We start from the raw sequence: 19,401 nt of genomic DNA on the forward strand, positions 1-19,401 counted from the left end.
ATCAGTGTTACCTGGGAGCGTGTTTGAAATACAGATTCTTAGACTAGTCCCAGACCTACTGAATCAGGAACACTGGGGGTTGGCTCCAGCAATTCGAGTTTGAACAAGCCCCCTGGGTGATTCTTATATACACTAAAGGTTGATTTTGGAAGACTGCTCTCCAGGGCATGTCTTCACTTTTCAGATCAATTTGAAGAAGTGTCCTTGATTCTGTTTTATGCCCCATTCTGGAGACAATTCAAATAAATGCTGGAGGGTTTTCTCTATTAAGTGAAGAACACAAAGAGACAAGAAGCCCTGAAATCTCTGTTATTTTTCAAGAGACTTCTGGGGGAAAATACAAACCATACCAGCCTCTATGGGAAACTCATTCTGTTGGACTGAATTGGACAAGTGTGCATTTCAAGGGAAGATCTAGCTCACTTTGCCTGAGTAATTTGTTGGTGCCTAGGGAGAAAAAAAACACAAGTGTTCTGAGTGGAAGGTAAAATGGGCAGGTGCACTGACCTTGAGCGAGGACCACTGGCACCTGTGTGTGCTAAAGAAGGTACACCAGGTGTATGTCACCTTGTCCTTGCATGTCATGTCATCAGTCCCTTGCTGGAACAGGACCCTGAGAGGAAAAAGGTAGAAAGGGTAGAGAAAGGATGTATGACATATTACACTTAATATTGATTCGAGGACTTAAAGTTAACAAGTGACTGCAAAACAGTAAAGAAAGTTATATACATAGCTCCTGTTTCCTGAAACCTCACTATCTGGGGATAATAAATGGAGTCACATTAATTGGGCTTGACTTGTAATTCCTGCCCCTTAACCACATTTCGCAGTGCAGGACATTTGACTCCATTCACATCCTCACCCAAAGTAACAAGCCCCCGTAGGTGTCTCCCAGGTGCTGATGAACACGTCCTCTGGAATTTTCTGATCATGTCTGCTATTTGTGTTGCTCCAGTGCCCACAAAACTGCCCTCAATACATCTCCCTGTTCTCAGTATGCGATTGCCACCTTGAGACTACTGATACCCCCACAAAGGTGTTCTCAAATGTGTTGGTGCCAATCAAGGAGTGAAGAAAATTTCTCTCCTCCCTGTCTTGGCTTCTTGGTTCCAAGTAATATTTATTATTTCTCAGACTCAGAGTCCTCAGTGAAAAAGATTCATCAGCTTCTGCTTGTAGCCCCCTTTCTCTGTGGGGCTCAGACACGGTCCTGGGGACAGCAGACCTTGAGCCATGCTCCACTTTCATCTTCCCACCTCACACCAGTTGACTCACACAATAGGTGTCCAATGCAGCTGGAAGCCTGGAAGTGTTAGAAGCCTGATCATAGCACAGACAAGCCTGTGTTAGGATCCCCATCATGCACAAGCAACCCTGGACACTCACCCGGGGACTGTAGGCTGCAGCCAGAGCCCACATACACCTGTTTCTTCCTTTCCTCCGCCATTTCCCCCATTGCCTATTTTGGGGAAGGGACTAAATTAGACTAATATGTAAGGCATTTTCCTTATGATTTATAGTGCAGTGGCCTCATTGCTGGTTATCTGCCTCTTCTTGGGAGGCTACAAAGAGGGAAACTGACTAAAATCCTTAGGTGCACCTAAGTGTGCGCAGCTGTAACAAAGGTGTTCTCAGCTCTACATGGGGCCTCCCTTCAGCTGCTTTAGATACAGGACATAAGACTACAGAAGAGACCAAAGATAGGATTTGTTGGAAGCTTGTGGAGCCAAATCAACAACAGGTCTGCTTCTCCTCTTTGGCGCTCTGCAGGCTGCGATTAAAAAGGAGGCTACTGACCAGGAATGATATGTACCAATCCCAGGGCCTGGGTTCACATCTTGCCTGTTTTGGAAACACAATGGGTCTGAGTTTGTGTTATTTCTGAATTGGATAACATTTTTAAATAAAATTTTCTCTTTATGGAAGTATCCAGCTAACAAATGTAGAAGAACTTACTAAATTAGAATGTCACCATTTTCTAATCTTTAATAAACTATTGGGTCTGGGTATTGAAAAACAATAGCTTCTGACATGGTAAAAAGAGAAACAGCTAGACATTATGAGCTTCATTATGAAAGAAGACAATGTGGTCTATGAAATAATTGTTTTATTAATAAATCTTAATCTGATCAAAGTTATAATTTATAAGAGTGGTTCTCAATTGGGGAGGGTGGGCAATTTTGCCCCCAAGCTCATATTTGGCAATGTCTGCAGACATGTTTGATTGTCACGATTTGGGGGGTGTGGTGTGCTACTGGCATCTAGCCCTAGATGCTGCTGAACATCCTACAAAACCCAGGACAGCCTCAATAATAAAAATTTACCTGGCTGAAAATGTCAATAGTGTTGAGGAAACCCTGAATTCCAGACAATATGAAGAGAGAGGAACATGTTTAGTGATACTACCAGAATATAATCAGCAACATCCAGGTGGTATGAAACTATAACACAAATGACACAGTTTCTTCAACAACAACAAAAATGCAAGGAAAAAAAGAGAGAAAGAGAAGAGGTACTTAGAGACCTAAGAGACAAGAGACAGATCAACCAATAAAAATAAGGCCTTATTTGAATTTCAATTCAAAAAAACTGTAGAACATTTTGACATTTACGACAACTGGAAATTTGAGCACTGACTAGCTAGTTAATGCCATTAAGGAAGTTTTAGATGTCATAATGGAATTATTATGTTTAAAAAGAGACCTTATCTTTTAGACATCTATCCTGAAAAACTCATGGATAAAATATACAGTGTTTGAGATTTGCTTCCAATTGGTATGGGAGGAGGGAAGTGGCTAGAGGTATAGATGAAACTGGAATGGCTTATGTATCATTGATAATAGTTGAAACTGAGTCATGGATACAAAGGGGTTTATTAAACTATTCTGTCTAACACTGTATATATTTAAAGTTTTCTATATTACTAAGGAAGAGAATAATTGCCAAGAATTACCGTAGGGGATAGAGGAGGGGCAGTATTCAAAGCTGACTCCAAAGTCTCACTCCCTGGTGACTGGGAGAACTTCATTTACTTGGCATTTATTTGGCTCAGAGAAGTGGGCATGATGAATTTGAGTTTGAAAGTATTGAGCCTGACATGATAAGAGGTTACCTAAAGAGTGATTACAGGAGGCAGGTGGAAATAAACTCGTCAAGATCAGCTGCCTTGTGGACAGTTCAGATTAATCATGAGAGATATCAGCAAAGCTACTGTAGAAGCAATAAGATAATATCCACCCATATTCAAGACCAAAACTAAAACTTCCCATATTTGATGAATACAGACTAAAAGAAAGGCAGTTAGATAAAAAGTATAGGATATTGTAAGAATAGAATAATGATTCTTTTCTCAAGAAGGGTAGAGTTGATGAAACATCTGGGTCCTTAGCTGGTTACACCGCCATGAATATTTGTCACTAGTCACTGAGATTCTCATGTCACTTTAGGAAAGTCTGCCAACAAACTTTCCTGAAATATTAAAATCAAGGCTCCCAAATAATCCTCTTTTAGCAATTTCTGATTTACACTTTAAAAATAAAGGGGAGAGTTTAAAATAAGAAAGCTTCAGGCTTCTTAGCAAAGGTTGGGGGACATACATTATAATAAAAATTGTTACCAGAGTTTTGTGAATACTCACTATGTTCAACACACTATACTGGGTACAAGATACTCTTTATCTCATTTATATTTTCTATATGAAACCCTACGATAGCATAGTAAGTGGGATCCAAAAGGCTTACTTGCATAAAATATTAGGTCATAATTTTAAGGGTTTGATAAAATTTCCCAGGTAAGGCTGTACTTTGGGGAAATTTTGAAAGTCTGGAAGAGTCTTTTTTTTTTGCCACCAACAGGTGACAGTTGTACATTCTGATTTTTATATCAATGGGATTGTTTTTGGATCCTGTGGTTGCCAGGATGGTAACAGTGATTTCAAAAATAGTTTGGTTAGTTGGTTCCTGTTTCACTTTTGTGGCCCAAGAAGATGAGGGCAGAATCTGAACAGAGATAGGAGAGCACATACCCTTTCCTAAATTGGGCTTGGGGATGCCAGTTGCTTTCCAAACTACCCTTGCTCTCCTCTCCCTGGGAAGTAAAAGTAAGCAGACCTCAATTTGGTTTATATCTCCCAATTGGCCTTTTCGTGGGGTTAAACATGCAAAAGAGCAAGTGATATCCCCACTGTACAGAAGGAGAGACAATAGAGCACAATATACTCAGTATCAAGTGGAGTCAATATTCAACCCCAACACTGTCTTTGGGTAGCACTCATGGTTCATGGCTCATAATCTGAGTTTAGAAGAGAAACTGAATGGGAAGATCAGGAGAAACATTTCATCAGCCTAAGAATGTGTTCTCTCAGGTGTTTCTAGATAAAATTCCACAGAGAAACTGAAATTTCTTTAAAGTTTAAAAAATTGAAAATTGCAAATAGGAAATTTATTGATGCCAGTTTATTTCTGAAGTCAAAATTACAAAAGAACCACTGCATTTTAAACACTACAGAAAACTACATATGAGAGAAGAAGGTACTTTGGAAAAACGAATGGATAATTCTTTAAATCCAGAACTACTTTTTACCTTCTGCCAACATAGAAACAATTTCATTGTAAACTTCTTGAGGGGCATCCATTGCCCAGATAAAATCCAGGTGATTGTAAAAAGATATCTCCTTGTGGTAAATAAGATGAGGGAGTTTGGGAAGCAACATGCCAACATCTTGGGGGTCAGCCAACCAGTCATTACCACCGTTCCACACCGCAATAGGCACATTCATGGCTGTCACATTGTAGTAGGGAGGTGTGGGCTAAAAAATACAAGAGAAAGAACCAGAGTTTAGGTAACTACACTTTAAACCCAATACTTATTCTTTAGGTAGACTGTGTAACATTAACCGACAGTTTTATGAGTAAATTCTAACAATGATTAGTCAGAGAAAGCTTCTTTTATCCACAGAGCAAAGTGGATCCAATATGTTTTAAATCAGTGCTTCTCAAGCTCTAGTGGGCCAGTGGATCACCTGGGGATCTTGTGAAAATGAAGATTCTGAAGAGCTCAAGATTCTGCACTCACAGATGAAGCCTGTGTGGGTGGTCCCAAACCACGCTCACTAGCAAGGCTTCAGATGCCAACTCTTACACTTAGAATTGTGTAAACACTCAGATTTCAACTCAAACTGAAGTGGATTTGATTAGATTCTAACTGTAATAAATTGTTTCTACCCAAACACTTGAAAGTAGGATCACCTCAAAACGTCCTGAGTTGTGTATTTTGGCTTTGTATTGACTTCCCAGGATGGTTACTGGACAGGCCAGTCAGTTCAGTTAAGGAGCTGTATTTTTCAAATACTTTACCTGATTTTACAAAATATTTCTTCATATGCTGAGAAAAGGTATTATCAGCCCATTTCCTATTTTTAGAAAATCACTATTCACATATACATTTTAAAGAGGTTTATAAAGCAGGAAAGATAACAAGAGAATTACCTCCAATTTTCTTGCTGCCCAGAGAGAATTTTCTTAGGTTTTTTTTAGATCATACTTTCAAGAAAGCAATTCAATATACTAAAAGTTTCTCTATTCCTATGTTATCTAATAGCCAACTTGCCATAGCAAAATATTTTATCATACATAATTTCCCCTAATATTTTAACACTTTCTATTATATCCCTTATGTATTGAAGAAAATGGAATAATGTGGGGAATATCCATAATTATAAACCCACTTTCTTTTACTTATATCATACTGTTAAAAGAGTTCCCTAGATGCTAGCTCTGGCTCTTAAATTAGTGTCACTGCTTCAGTTAGTTGAAGATTAACCTGAACTGTCATTGGCTTGGTTGGAGGAAGGGTGGAATTGAGGACTAGGGTATTCTAGGTCTCACTTGGACCTCTAGGATGAAGTTCTCTGATTACTAGTACGAGAGTCCAATAGAAAGATAGGTTCAAAGCAAGCCTGTGTTTTGGGGTTTGAAAAGGTGATAGCTGGGGAAAATGTTTTCAAAAAAAGTTTGAAATGGTATTCTGAAAACTTCTTTAAAGACATCAAAAATGAAAAATAAATGGGAGCATCTTCTCAACATGTTAGACATTGTTATCAAAACATAAATTCCTTCTAAGTTTTGCATTATGGAAACACATGAAAATTAGTAGAGTTGTTCAGCTATCACTTGGATGGAAAAATTGAATGTGGGTAAAGGGGAAGAAGAGATGTTACAAAATAATGTAGGGTACTTCCCTTGTTCAAAATTAGTCAGTGGTAACCTGAGAGTTTACCCTCAGCTAAGGGCTTATAGATATTATCTCAGTAAATCCTACCAACAACTCCCTGAGTCTGGGTACAGATATAAAGAAAATATTACCCAGAATCATATTGACTGCAGAAAAGATGAACTCTAAAGTCTAAGTTCTTTGTACAATGACAAGTGTGAGCACTGCTCACTATGTCTGCCTAAGCCACAAGGCCCCAGCATACTGAAAAATATTACCAGCCTTGACCTGCAAGACTGTCTTTTTCTTCTATATGGGAATGTGTTCTGGTGAAATCGCTCTTTTGACTGTCAACAAAGGAGAGGATATTGTTTAAGATGACCAGAAATTCCAGCTCTAGCTCATGAATGGGTAGAATTATTAGTTTACTGTATCAGTCAACTGTGCTTTAGAAAGGAGAGAACAGTGTGCTGGGAACTGGGATGCAGGGCAGGTCTATGTAAGATAAGTTCTGGGAAGTTTCTTACATGAGGGGGTGTGGTGCTTTGAGGGCATCTTGAACAAGCACAGTGGCTGGAGCATGAACTCATAGTCATGTGGGACAATGGGAGACTTGATATTAACTTTCCTTTGGAAAGTAGATGCATGGTTAACATAATTTCTTCTTTAACCTTTTATATCTTTGTGTTTCAAGATGTGAATGATTTCAACTTTCAGAAACTTACCTGATTATAGTGCAGCTCGTTCTGAACTGGGCTCCCCCAGTTAAAAGCTTGGAATTTTCCAGACTTAACAGCCTATTGTGGAGAAATTAAAAACACAAAGCAATAAAATTCTCCTTATTATGTGAAAAATAAAATTCCAACATTTCCACGTTATTTTCAATTTAAACAATTATTTAAAAATATTTTTCTCATTCCGATAAAAGATTATTGATTATCTAAGACAAGGTATTTATGTAAATTTAAATGAAACTTTGCTTAAAATAATTTTTCTTGCATGCCAAGTCATAAAAAGCATTCATTGTTTTGCTTCCCAAAGAACCTGTTTTTATAAAATTTTCCTTCACATGGGTTCACAGTTATTTTTATATGGTAGTCATATGCCAGAGAAATTATCTGCCAGGTATATTAGACAGAATGTTTTAAGAACATGCTTTAGGTAAAGACAAAGGGTTCAAGCCCACAAATAAGTTTTAACAGCATCTGAAAAATGATACCTGTGACCAGTGGAGGACATCTTGAACAGAAGTTCCTGCTGGATTATGTGATAGATACACATCCAAGCGACTCTAGAAATAAAACACACATATGCATACTTAGCCACATATTTGGTTTCTCAAAAACAGCTAAGGTCTAAGTTTTCTGATTCAGACCAAGTGTTTAAGGTTACTTGAAGGATATGAGCAATAAATTTGTATTTCATTTTAGAGTTTGCAAAGTGCAGTTGCATGTGTTAACTCTTTTAATTTGTAGCCATTCAGTGAAGAGAGCTTATTATTTCCATTTTATCAAAATGAAAATTGGGGCTCAAAGAAGTTTATAGAAATGTCCAGTGTCACACTGATGGAGCCAGAGCCTTTAGGAAACTGAGTATAAATTCTCAGTTTTCATTTTTCTCTACCCAGTGCCAGAGTGTGGTAAATTAAATATTCACACACAGGCCACTTGCTTTCAGAACTATAATATGTGTGAAATAGTAATATCATATATAGTCATCATACATATTTTCCAATTATACTATTTTATCAGGACCCTAATCCACCTTGTTCAGACCTCAGAGAGTAAACTGAAGTCTCTTTCTCAGATTGCATTAGCTAGTTTGTAGTGGGTCTTAATGCCACTACACATATACATATGTATATATGTATATATCTCTGTATATAGATAGATGTATATGTATATATCTCCCTAGAAATGATCACCAGCATTGAAAAAGAGAATTGAATCTCCTTGATCTCCATGGAGCCAGGAGCCATATCTATCAATTTCACTTCTGCGTCCCCAGTAACTGCAATGCTTTGTACAGTTATGCCTTCTTATCCATGAACTTGATTTTCTTAGGTGTTTAAGGGTAGGTACCTAAACTGATTGTTTTGAGTAAGGATCATTGGCTATGTATAATAATAATAGTAGCAAAACATGATATTACTATGCACTATATGCTTTGCACTATGTTCTATGTACTTTACATATATAGCTCATTAGATCTTCATGATAATCCATTTTGTGGATGAGAAAACCAAGACAGAGGAGTTCAAGTCAGTTGCAAAGGTAGGATTTGAATTTAGGCTGACCTGAGTCCATACTCTTAACTACTTTATGAATCTGCATTTTGTAACATATGTTTTAAAACCCCAGTTTACTGTGAATCAAGTAAAAAGTAAAAAGGCAAATAAAGAAAACAAACAAGGTCCTACAGAAATAGTCACTCTGAAATATGCTTTATAAAATGTATGGGAATGATTACCAGCATTAAAAATATTTATAAGAACATTGATTCAACACACAGACTTTTTTCTCACAAAGAAGTCTGCCAAAATATATGGTTCAGTCCCTTATCTCAGAGAATTTAAATGTCACACCAATTATTTAGGGGGTCACAAGTGAGTAGTGAGTTGTTATTTTTTTCCCTACATGCTGTTTATTTACTTTAGGAGCAATTGGGGTGAGGGAAGAGAGCTGGGGGTGACAAAATTGGGAGCAATGACTTGTGATTTCTTTTGGGTTTATCAGGATATCATGGAAATCATTCTGAAGTTACTCCTTGCTCTTATAAAGTACCATTTCTAAGCGATGATGAAACAAGTAATCAAAGATGTTGCTCAAAATACAGAAATCTCAACCCATACAAACCGTATTCAAGTTTTTATGGTCAAATCCACAAATGATAAATAAGGCGTTGCTGCAGAGGACATCCAGTGTCTGACGGGAGCACACTTCAGTAGCAAGAAATTGATCAAAGAAGGTGTGTGGGTAGAATATTTTGTCACCAAATATAATCTGAAAAATAGAAGCATCATTAGAGAGTTGCAGCAAATAAATTGTAGAAAAGACTCATTAATTTATCTAGTCTACTTGTACAGGTGTGATTAGGCTGATGATATATTTTTATTTTTATACATTGTCTTAGGAATTTCCAATACTCTCTTTCATTTAATTCCCCCAGTAAAGTTGTGAAATGGACAGAGCAGACATAAATACTGGGTATCTGTTGTTGCATTGAGAACTACACTGGCTGCTGAGAGGAAGGATAAGACACAAAGAGTTATAATCTAGCCGTGGTGATAAGAGTTATGGAATAAAATCATAAAACAACATGGCAGACTGTCATGATTAATACCAAGATGTGTGATTTCAGCAATAAATTGTGAAAAGATCAGGAGGAAAAAAAATGACTGAGCAATATTTTCAGCAAAGCCTTTAAGGAGGCAATGAGGCTCAGCTGAAGAATTGAAAGGATTGGCCCCAACTCTTTTTGAGGAAGGCAGACATTTTGTTATCTTTATTTTATATGTGAGGAAACATGAGGTTAACATGAGTCAAGGTCTTGGACTAATTATATTAATAACTGCATTATACCTAGAATCCTGACCCAAACCTTTGACTTGAGGTCTAGAGCCTTTTTTTTTTTCTTTCTTTTTCCCCCTTTAACCACTCTCTGCATTGCCTATCAGATAATTGAGTACAAGTAGGAAATAACTTCAGGATCCATGCGGCCAGTAAATACACTCAAGTTCATCACAATGTTTCAGATTTTGAATAAAAGTTTTACAAATGTAGTCTGACTGTGGGTAAAGTCTCTTAGGCTTTAAACATACATGTTATTAATAATACAGAGTGTAAAGAAATGAATAGTACAAAAGCATAAAAGGAAATGGCATCATTACATGGTATAGCCTGAGATTAAACCATTCTCCTAAAGGAAATTGTGTGTGTTTGTATGTGTGTGTATGTGTATGTGTGTTTGTTTCAGTGAGTGGGAGAAGTAGAGTATCACACATTGGAAAAAGTAAATATTATTAATTCCCTACCATGTAAGCCTACTGTATAAAGCACTTAATATTTATGGTTTATTGAATTCCACACACTGTCCTATGAAATCCCCATTTAAAGAGGAAGGAGCCCTTAGGAAAGCCAAAAGTGTTTAAAGAGGGATCTTAAAGTGTTTGCCTCACTAAACCATTGATTCCTTTCCCCTCTTTCTTCTTTTCCCTTCCTTTCTTTTCTTTCCTTTCCCTCCTATTTCCAGTTTCCATGGCCCTTGTAAATTAGGCTTCTTATTTACTATTTTGTTTTGTTTTGTTTTGATTTCCCCTTCCCTGCTCCAGGAGTGGAATCACAGCCTTGACACCGCCGGGTAGAGTGCTTGGTAAGTGAAATGTCCACGGAGGAGCAAAACCACCTCCAGGCATTGCTAACCCACAGAAACCTAGGCAAGAACAAAGAAATAAATGGGGGTCTCAAAGGCTGCAGAGGGGATTTAAACATGGTCACTGCTATTGAAGAAATAATGTAAACATGTACAGTTCCATTTTTGGATTCCAATGTTGATTGTCCACAGGTGCTTTTGATCTCTTTCCATCACTTTGAAATGCATGGGCAATTGGGGATCTTAGATTCAACTAATTAAAGAAAATCATGTACCTTGAAGATGGATGGAGGAATAAGTTCAAGTTTGTTTAAAAGGCTTTTTGTATACTTTACGGTGGCAACTGGAGCTAACGCATAAAAGGTTTCGATTTTTTCAGCCAGCGTGGGATTGGTAGAGAAGGCGATAAAACCTGAAATAGAACAAGAAACTAGTAAAGGAGGGGTGTGTATGTGTGTTTTGTTTTGTTTTTACAAGTGTAACATTATCTTGGACTTAATAAGGGTGGCATCTGAGACAAACTGAGAAACTGGCAATCACTCCACCAATGTTGCTGTTCTAAAAATCCCCAATAACTTCCAGGTGGCTAAATCCAATGGTCAGTTTTCTGACTTCATTATCAGTAAGCCTTTTCCACAGTTGCCCAGATTCTCTTTCTTAAAACGCTTTCTCCCCTTGACATCCAGAACACCAGGCACCCCTGGCTTACCTTATACTATGGTCACCATTAATTCCCAGTTTCCTTTCTTGAGTCCTCCTCATCTTCTAAATTAAGGAGTAGCCCAGGGCTTAGTCCTTGGACCCCCTCCTCTCCTCTTTCCTGTCTGAACTCACTCCTTTGGTCATTACATCCTGTCTCATGTACCTATGACTCCTGTTTTGTATTTTCAGCCCAGTTCTCTCCCTAGAACTCCAGATTTGACTGCTTGACACTTTCACTTGAATCTTCAATAGGCACCTCACACTTAGTGGTCCCAAACTGAGCTCCTGCTTTCTTGACCACATCAGCTCTTCCCAAAGTCTTCCCCACCTTGGTTAGTAACATCTCCATCATCCCATGTGCTCAGAGAACAAACCCTGGCATCATCCTTGACTCCTATTTATCTCTTATACCTTGTATCCAGTATGTCAGCAAATCCTGTTGGCACCACCTCCAAACTATATATGAAAACTGTATCTGGAACCTGCCCATGTATTAATATCATTATCTCCACAGCTCCCTCACCCTTCACCCAAGTCAGGTCACCACCATTCCCTGCATAGATTACCGGAAGAGTCGAATCCTCTAGCTGGTTCTCTGCTCCTTTCCTTTTCCCCTCAGCAGGGTAGGGGGTCCTGTTACTTCTCTATTCAAAATTCTTCTGTGGTTTCCCTTTTTACTTGGTGAGAGCCAAGATCCTTACAGCAGCCCAAGAGCCCTGAACAGTCTCCCCTGCCCAACCCCTGTGATCTCATCTCTCACTCCCTCTGTCTCTTCTCTCTCTCAATCTGATTCATCCACACAAGTCACAGCCTCACTGCTGTTCCTTGAACAAACTAGCTGTGCTCCAGCTTAGATTTTTCATACTTGCTGTTCTTTCTTCCTGGAACATCAGTCTTCCAGGCATGTACATGACTCGCCCGCCACCTCCTCTATGGCTTTGCCCAGAGAGTGTTTGTGTTCCCTATTTGAAATTGTTGGGAAGCCCTCTGGTGCTCCCTAATATTATTTCCTGAGTTATGTCTTCTCTGTAGTAGTACCATTATCTAATATACTTTATATTTTACTTTTTAATCTTTGTTATTTTTCTCTGCCTCCTCCCACTGGAGTGTAAGTGGTACAAAAACAGAGATTTTAATCTATTTTATTTATTGCTGTATTCTTTGGGCACATCATTGGTGCCCCATAAATATGGTCAAATAAATAGAATAAACTCAGTCCAGAGGACATGTGGTGCAATGTTTCAGAGCATGCGCTTGGGAGTCAGATTGCCTGACCTGGTTTTTGAGCCACCCCATTGGTAATAATCTGTGTTACTTTGCACAAATTATTTATCCCCTTGCTTTGTTTCCCCACCTAAGAGAAATGATCATTGTTCCTCTGTCATTGGGTTGTTGTAGGCATTGAATGAATGGAAATCAATTAGTGTGTTTGCCAGCATGCCTACTATAACCACTGGGAAGAGGCCCATTAGAACTAACCTACCTGGCATTGACTGCCTCTACCTACCAATGGTGGTGCCCTGAGAATGGCCAACATAGCGTAGCTTCTTCTGTCCAGTTTTTTTTACGATGAAGTCGATTGTGGCTGGAAGGTCATATTTAGCCATTTCATCAAAGCTGCAAGAAAAAAAAGATGAGATAAAATTGAGCACATTTTCTTGCTATAGTTTCTAAAATTCAAGCAGTTATAGCCAACATTCCCTTTGGGAAATAGAAAACTAGATTCTCAAAACATTTCTGCTTATAGACCATTAGTAGGTATCAGGTGGCTTCTTATAAACAACTGATATCAGTTCTGAAGTACTGTATTGCAGCCGTGATTTAATGTAAATGAGTATCAGTAGATGGGAATTATTTCTATCTCTAAAATGGAATGTCAGATTTAATAATCATTGATATGCTGTGTTCCAGGGCCATTTAGTATGAATTCAATCCTCCTCTATTTTACACTTCACAAATCAACCAGAATGGTATTTTGACAATGACAACTAAAGTATGCCATTCCACTGTTTCAAACTTTTTAGTGGTTTCTCATTGCACTTAGAATGAGCTCCAAGGCCTTCCCAATTTGGCTGTTGTCAGCACCTCCGTCTGCTCTCCTGTCACTCTCCCTCTTCCTCACCACACTCGGGACATACAGGTTTTCTTTCAGCTCCTAGAGCTCCAGGAACACTTTTGTGCCCCCTCATCATTGGCCAGATTCTCTCCTGTTCTCAGCCTCCATCAGGAATTTCCAGGAATAAGGCTCAAGGAGGCCAGTGATGGGAAGCCTTTGATAATCTTTCCATGGAGTGTGAATTTCATTCTCCCCACCTGCCCCCCTATTTATGATGACTCAGGCTGCTGTCTCCCACTCCCAACTGGGGTTTAACATCCCTCTTGAATCCATGTGGACATTCCTTTTTAAATTTGCCAGGGGCAATGAGTTTCCTTGCTACAGCCATATTGTTCATTCCACTTGGAAAAGCATATTCATGGATCCCTAATAGTGGTACTGAGATCACAGAAAGTTTAAAGAACAGCTACTCTCGGAATGAGGCATGTGGAAGAATCTGAGAAGGGATTAGAATAAAAATGATTTCCTTCTCCTCCTACTTGGAGTATAATTTGTTAAAATGGGACTGGGTTGCAAGGGGAGAATGCCCATGCTTTTAAAGCCTAATGTTCATTTTTAATTGTCCCTTTTCTTTACCTGAAAGCCCAGAATTCAACTGAGTCTGGGGAATAGTACAGATTTCTCCTGGACCAGGTATTTCCTCTGCTGTTTCCCAGCCACACATCATAACCAGCATCTGCCAGAATGAAGCCCAGGCTGTTGTTGGGCAGGTTTGAAATCCAGTTTGTAGCTGATGCGAGCAAACCATGCTGCAGAAACACAACGGGTCTCTGGCCTAAAGAAGAAAATTGTTTAAAAACTTTATAAACTTATTCCTTATTCTAAGTAAACATGAAGATAGAAAGTCTTCCATATGACTAGAAATATTAATAAATACATTTGTTTGAGTTGAATATTTTTGAATATCTTAATTGCGGTAATGATTTCTCGGGTGATTGAGTTCTCAGATGCCAACACTTATCAGATTGTAAACTTTAAATAGAGCAGTTTATTGTCTGCTAATTATACTTCAATAAAGCTATTGCAAAAATTATATTCTAAGGAAATTCAACACAATATTAATTTAAGTGGACTCTGAGTGGTAAAGTTTGGGTATTCTTTTTTAATTTTTATTCTTTTTATACTTCACAAGTTTTCAACAATGAATAAAAGATAAATTTTTAACAGAACTAGTGAAAAATGGCCTTTATCCATTTAGGAAATTGGCCTCCAATTGTCTTTCCATCCTCCCCTCTGCGACACACACCCTGGCTAACTCTTCCCAATCCTTTAAGTCTCAGCTCGGCTATTATTTCTAAGAGCAAGTTTCCTCAACTTCCCCTGTATGGGTCGGGTGCTTTCACTAGGATCTCCAATTTAATATTCTGTGCACAGCTGTAGCATTGACATTATCACATATTATTATAATGATCTGTTATTTATCTATCTTATTGGCTTGATGGTGATCTCCTTGAAGACTGGAAATATAGCTTAGTCATTGTTGCATTTCCAGAATGAACAAGACTTATTAAGACTTTAGGAAGAAACAAAAGGAGGAAAAAAGGAGAGAAAAAAAGAAGGAAAAGAGGAAGGAGGGAATGGAGGAAGAAAAGGAGGGAGCAAAGAGGGAAGAAGAAAGAGGGAAAGGGAAAGAGAGGAAAAGGAAGGAAGAGAAAAAGGTTATATATACCTATATTCCCTGAATTTTTCTTCCCATAAGGAATTCTGTAGACCCCAAGGATATAGCCATCTTCAGTCACAACATTATATTCTTCATTTGGATATCCCCAATAAGAAATCATCTGACTCTGATGAGGAAAACACAAGAGTTTAAGTTTTAATTGATTTTTTTAAATGCATGTAATAAATATTTTTGGTCACATAAATGCTTAAACTCATATGATTCTAAAGCACAATAATATATCTTAATTTTATAGTTTCTCCCCCAGTCACTTACAATATTCATAGTCACTTCAGGGCTTCCAGGGTTTAATTTTCCAAATAAACCATGTGTAGTTCCAAGTGCAGATATCAAACTTGCCACCGTTAAAAGCAACCACATTTTGGGCCCTCCTGAAACAAAAGAATATCCATGCCATGGTTAACCCATTATACTTTCAGAATACTCACATGTTGTGTACTTCATACAAAGTAGAGAAATGCTTGGATTTGATTATATTCTTTCTGTTAGGCAATAAACTGGGACATGTGGCTATCAACATGGGCATCTTAATACTTCACATGTTTTCACTGTTTGATTCCATTTGTTTACAAACATTTCCCATTTGCTTTTCAAGTCATATTGAATGAATATTAATTGGCAAAAAAAAGTCTTCTAACATAACAACATATTCTACTATGCTTCATGTTTAAGACTTTTGCCAACTTATTCTGAGAGCTCAAAGTTGGGAGGTGGCTGTGTGGGGCATTTGATTCATAGATTCAATCTCAGTATAACATGCATTAAAATCTATCATATAATAATATTTAAAAATATTGTTTATAAAAGCCATTCCTTAAGTATTTATTGATCTGAGATTATCATGTGGCTTTAAAAGCAACCATTACCTTCCCCAAATGCTACCAAGACTAGAATAATGTGTGCATTCAATTTTAGGAAAGTGATTGCTCTTTTAATTTTTTGGTGAGGTATTATCTCATTGAAATTACTTAGGTAAGCCTTGAAAATTAAAAATCTGCAATGTATTGGATGGTCCAATATCTTTCTTTGCAAGTGTTTAGCAAAAAAAGGAAAATCAGTATCATGATTTGAAAAGGATCCAAGGGAGTTTCTAATTCAACCCTCTCATATATCTTATAGGCAAAAAATAGCAACCCACTTCTTAGATAACAACAATAATTTCACATAGACTGAATTAGTGCTAGTGTTTAAATGATCAATCGTTTATATAATTGCTCTATCAAAATTGTTAGGCTTTGTGTAGTTGTAAAACAATACAGGTCAAGAGCAACACAGGTCAGTGAAAAAATGTGCTTATTATAAAATGAATGAATAGTTTTACATTGAAAATAGCCTAACTGATGCATCTACTAGATCTAACCCTTCATACAAACTGACTAGGTGCTGGCTTAAACTGGTCTGACCATCTTGAAATTTATCAGCATTGCTTGTCAACAGGTAGTCCTTGGGACAACAGGTGAGCATTTTCTCTTGGACAATAATTAGAAATTTCACGTGCACTCAAACTTATTATAATTGAACTATGCTCCTTTCAATTTTTACAGTTTCATTGAAATTTCAACTTATAAACTTTCTTTTTCCAATGGACAATTTCTATAGCACTCTACCTTTCTGATTTTCTGATGGTAATTATCACTTATTCCTCAGTACAGACAATATTTGACATTAAACTCGCAACATCTAAACTTCCTTCTATGATGTAATCACCAACTATAAAGTTGAGAATCTTCAGATATTAAGCTGGTTAAAAAGCCTGAAGGGAAAAGTGATATTGTTCTCAAATATTTGAAGGGATGACCTGTGGAGGATGGTTTTAAATCAATTTACGTTTAGTGTGTCAGAAATAAATCATTCAATAAGTATTTATTGAAAAACTACTGCATGTTAGGAGCAATATTTGGAGGTCACATGGAGAAAGATTTGAATTGTATACAGTGAAGAATTTGTAATATTTGTATCATTGGATTCCAGTGGAATTCTTTGAAAAGTAGTGACTTCTTAGTTGATAATATTTCAACAAAGGCTGGACAACCATTTATCATAATTCATACAGAGTACATAGCATAGTTCTTGACTTACAGTAAAGCCAGATTGGAACTCTCAAGACCAAAATCTAACCCTCTGGTCTAATAGTTTGGCACTTGTTTAGTACAGAATTTGCTTTAATGGTATCTCTTAAAAATGGGTTTTTAACTAAACCTTATCTTTACAATGGTATTTTAGGTAAAGACAAACTACTATATAAAGACTAACCAGAAGTGTTTCAACATTCAAACCATAAGGCTTTGACCAAACATTTCAGGAACCCATGATTTTATACCCTCTATTGCCTCCATTAAGTAATTTGTCTTTGTAAAGTGAGGACACTTAACCTACAGCTCACTATTTGCTGGACAGTGTGCTTAACATGTTATGTGTTCGAGTCTTCTTTGCTAAGATGGTTTCCTCTTCTATAAAATAGGGCCAGTAATAGTGGATTTTCAATGTTATTATGAGAATTCATTACGATAACAAAAGTAAAGTTCTTAACATGTCAGTCATGTAGTAAACACTAGATAAATGTGGTTATTATTACTATCATCTCATTTAATTCTCACAACAACCTTATGAAGGAAGTAGCATTATATTACCCATTTTACAGATAAGCAAGGCAAGGCTGAGAGGAATTGCCTAACAAGTATGTAGAATGCAGTTAAGCCCATATTTGAAACTAGATAATCTGCTTCCAGACTATGTTCTTCTCCACTGTTCCTCTAGCATGACCCTAGGCCAGCTTCTATAGGGAACTACTTGAGACATCCTCAGAGTGATTTATATAATTTGGCTTAAAATTCTGTTTTGAGAGGTTTATAATTTAAAGAAATGTATTAGTAGCCAACAGTACAAATACAATAGTATTAATAATGATTAATTCAACAGCAGAGGATTTGGATGATATTAAATTATTCAACATAGTATATCAATACAGCCAATTCATATGATGCTAGAGGACTGGTCTATTTCTTCTCAAAAGGGAGAATCAGAGAGGCTGGACTTTCACATTAGACACTCATCACAGTAATAAACAAATCTGTCATACAATAATTAAGAATTTCATGTACATACAAAAGAAGAAAAAATAAATCAAATCATAGAGGGGTAAACCATAAGTCAAATAGACACATTCATATAGGTAAATATACAACAAATATTTAAGCCTATAAAAAATGCAAAAGTTGGGTTAAAGAAAAAAAATGAATCTAATAATGTAAATAAAAATTTTGTTTAGCAGAAGTTGTACTTACAGTTTCCTCAGAAATATTTAGGATTATGTTTCTCTGGATGTTTAGTATTTTGGTTAATGTTGCATTTACTTCTTATATACAAAACCTTCAACAATGGCCAGAATACTTATCTGCTGATTAAATTACCAAAAAGATTTAATATGTGGACATCATCTAATGTTGCAAGAACAAAACTAAAAAATCAAATATTGCATTCACTTTCACATAGTATTAAATTTTCACCTTTAACTTTTAACAAACACAAATATTGGCTAAAGGAGTTCTGGCAATTAAAATGATTTTGGAAACATTAAAAATTATTCTTAATAGCTCAAACATAAAAAAGCTGTTCAGCCAAAGGTATAATGATAATATAGTTTGGGTGAGATAAAGAGGCCTAAGATAACAGAAGGCCGCCTCTTATTCTTTAAAAATGTGGCACCTAAAGCTTTTCTAACTGGATGGTTAGATAAGTGAATTCGTTCAGCAAAGATTAGTATTTTATTTTGGTCTTTGACCAGGATCTGTAACCCTACAGGTAGTGGTCTAGCTAATACACAAAACCCAGCCTCTGATATTTAATAACATATGGATGGTGTCCTTTTTCTTAATGTTTAATCTATTTGTTAGAATTTGAACAATGTGAATGTGTTTATAAGTGAATTGTACAATTAAACAAATTACACTTAAAAATACAGTTGGTCCTTACAACCACCATGAGCATCTGTAGCTCGTGGTGAAAGAAAAGTAGAATTATATTTTGACTTGTTAAAATTGTTTACATTTTTTTTCTTATTATTACTTACATACCTAGCAGAAATAGTGAAGACACAATTATTGTTGAAAAGAACCAAATGACAACCTATAAATTGACACTTTTTCACCAACTCCACAATACAACTAATTGGACTTGTGTTGTTTGAATAAACTAGTAAAAAGTCAGGAAATACCAAATATTATGTATTTACCTATTTTTATATACTAATTTCCCACCTTCACTCAACTCTAGTTGATTGTTATTGACAATAGCAAATTTTAAAAGGAAAAAATACTGATAG

The 19,401-nt window shown here is 36.8% G+C and overlaps 1 protein-coding gene across 2 annotated transcripts; it reads right to left on the reverse strand.

Annotated features, from left to right (window-relative positions):
- Positions 1–4,443: 4,443 nt before the first annotated feature.
- LIPF (lipase F, gastric type) lies at positions 4,444–18,414 on the reverse strand. 2 transcript variants are annotated; one of them, XM_045569273.1, is made up of 10 exons: positions 18,365–18,414; positions 15,336–15,451; positions 15,069–15,186; positions 13,976–14,075; positions 12,791–12,900; positions 10,857–10,993; positions 9,066–9,212; positions 7,430–7,501; positions 6,936–7,007; positions 4,444–4,807 (listed from the first exon to the last, which is right to left on the reverse strand). In XM_045569273.1, exons 2-10 carry the CDS (start codon positions 15,438–15,440, stop codon positions 4,571–4,573), a joined length of 1,098 nt encoding a protein of 365 aa, XP_045425229.1. In that variant the 5' UTR covers positions 15,441–15,451; positions 18,365–18,414; the 3' UTR covers positions 4,444–4,570. The 2 variants fall into 2 exon arrangements, with proteins under 2 accessions (XP_045425229.1, XP_045425228.1); XM_045569272.1 differs by having other exon boundaries at positions 13,976–14,174.
- Positions 18,415–19,401: the final 987 nt, after the last annotated feature.

This window comes from Lemur catta, chromosome 14 (genome assembly GCF_020740605.2).
Source record: "Lemur catta isolate mLemCat1 chromosome 14, mLemCat1.pri, whole genome shotgun sequence".
Taxonomy (NCBI): domain Eukaryota; kingdom Metazoa; phylum Chordata; class Mammalia; order Primates; family Lemuridae; genus Lemur; species Lemur catta.